At 39.9% G+C, this 223-nt stretch overlaps 1 protein-coding gene across 1 annotated transcript in view; it reads right to left on the bottom strand.

Moving 5' to 3' along the window:
- Nucleotides 1-223, bottom strand: part of LOC119594721 (mitochondrial proton/calcium exchanger protein-like) — a gene marked incomplete in the record, with an annotated part of 38055 nt that overhangs the window by 8885 nt on the left and 28947 nt on the right. The window contains 1 exon segment of the mRNA XM_037943781.1: nt 57-194. Coding sequence (XP_037799709.1) covers nt 57-194 — 138 coding nt within the window.

The raw sequence follows: 223 nt of genomic DNA, 5'->3' as shown, positions 1-223 counted from the left end.
TGAAAAAAAAAAAACAGACAGACACACAAAGAGAACACTTAGAAGGGAAACTCTACCTTTTCGAAAAACATCACAAACTCTCTTGCACTTTCCGACCGGTGACCTTTGGCTTGCACTGCCATGTTGTCAAGCGTCTGTTGCAGGAACTTTGCCATCTCTAATTTCACTTTCAGTCTCTTCTTCATTTTAGCTTCCTGTAAGTGCAAAAGCAAAATTCAATGTC

This window comes from Penaeus monodon, chromosome 34 (assembly GCF_015228065.2).
Source record: "Penaeus monodon isolate SGIC_2016 chromosome 34, NSTDA_Pmon_1, whole genome shotgun sequence".
Taxonomy (NCBI): domain Eukaryota; kingdom Metazoa; phylum Arthropoda; class Malacostraca; order Decapoda; family Penaeidae; genus Penaeus; species Penaeus monodon.
Note: the sequence above shows the minus strand (reverse complement) of the source record. Positions and strands in the feature narration are given on the sequence as shown.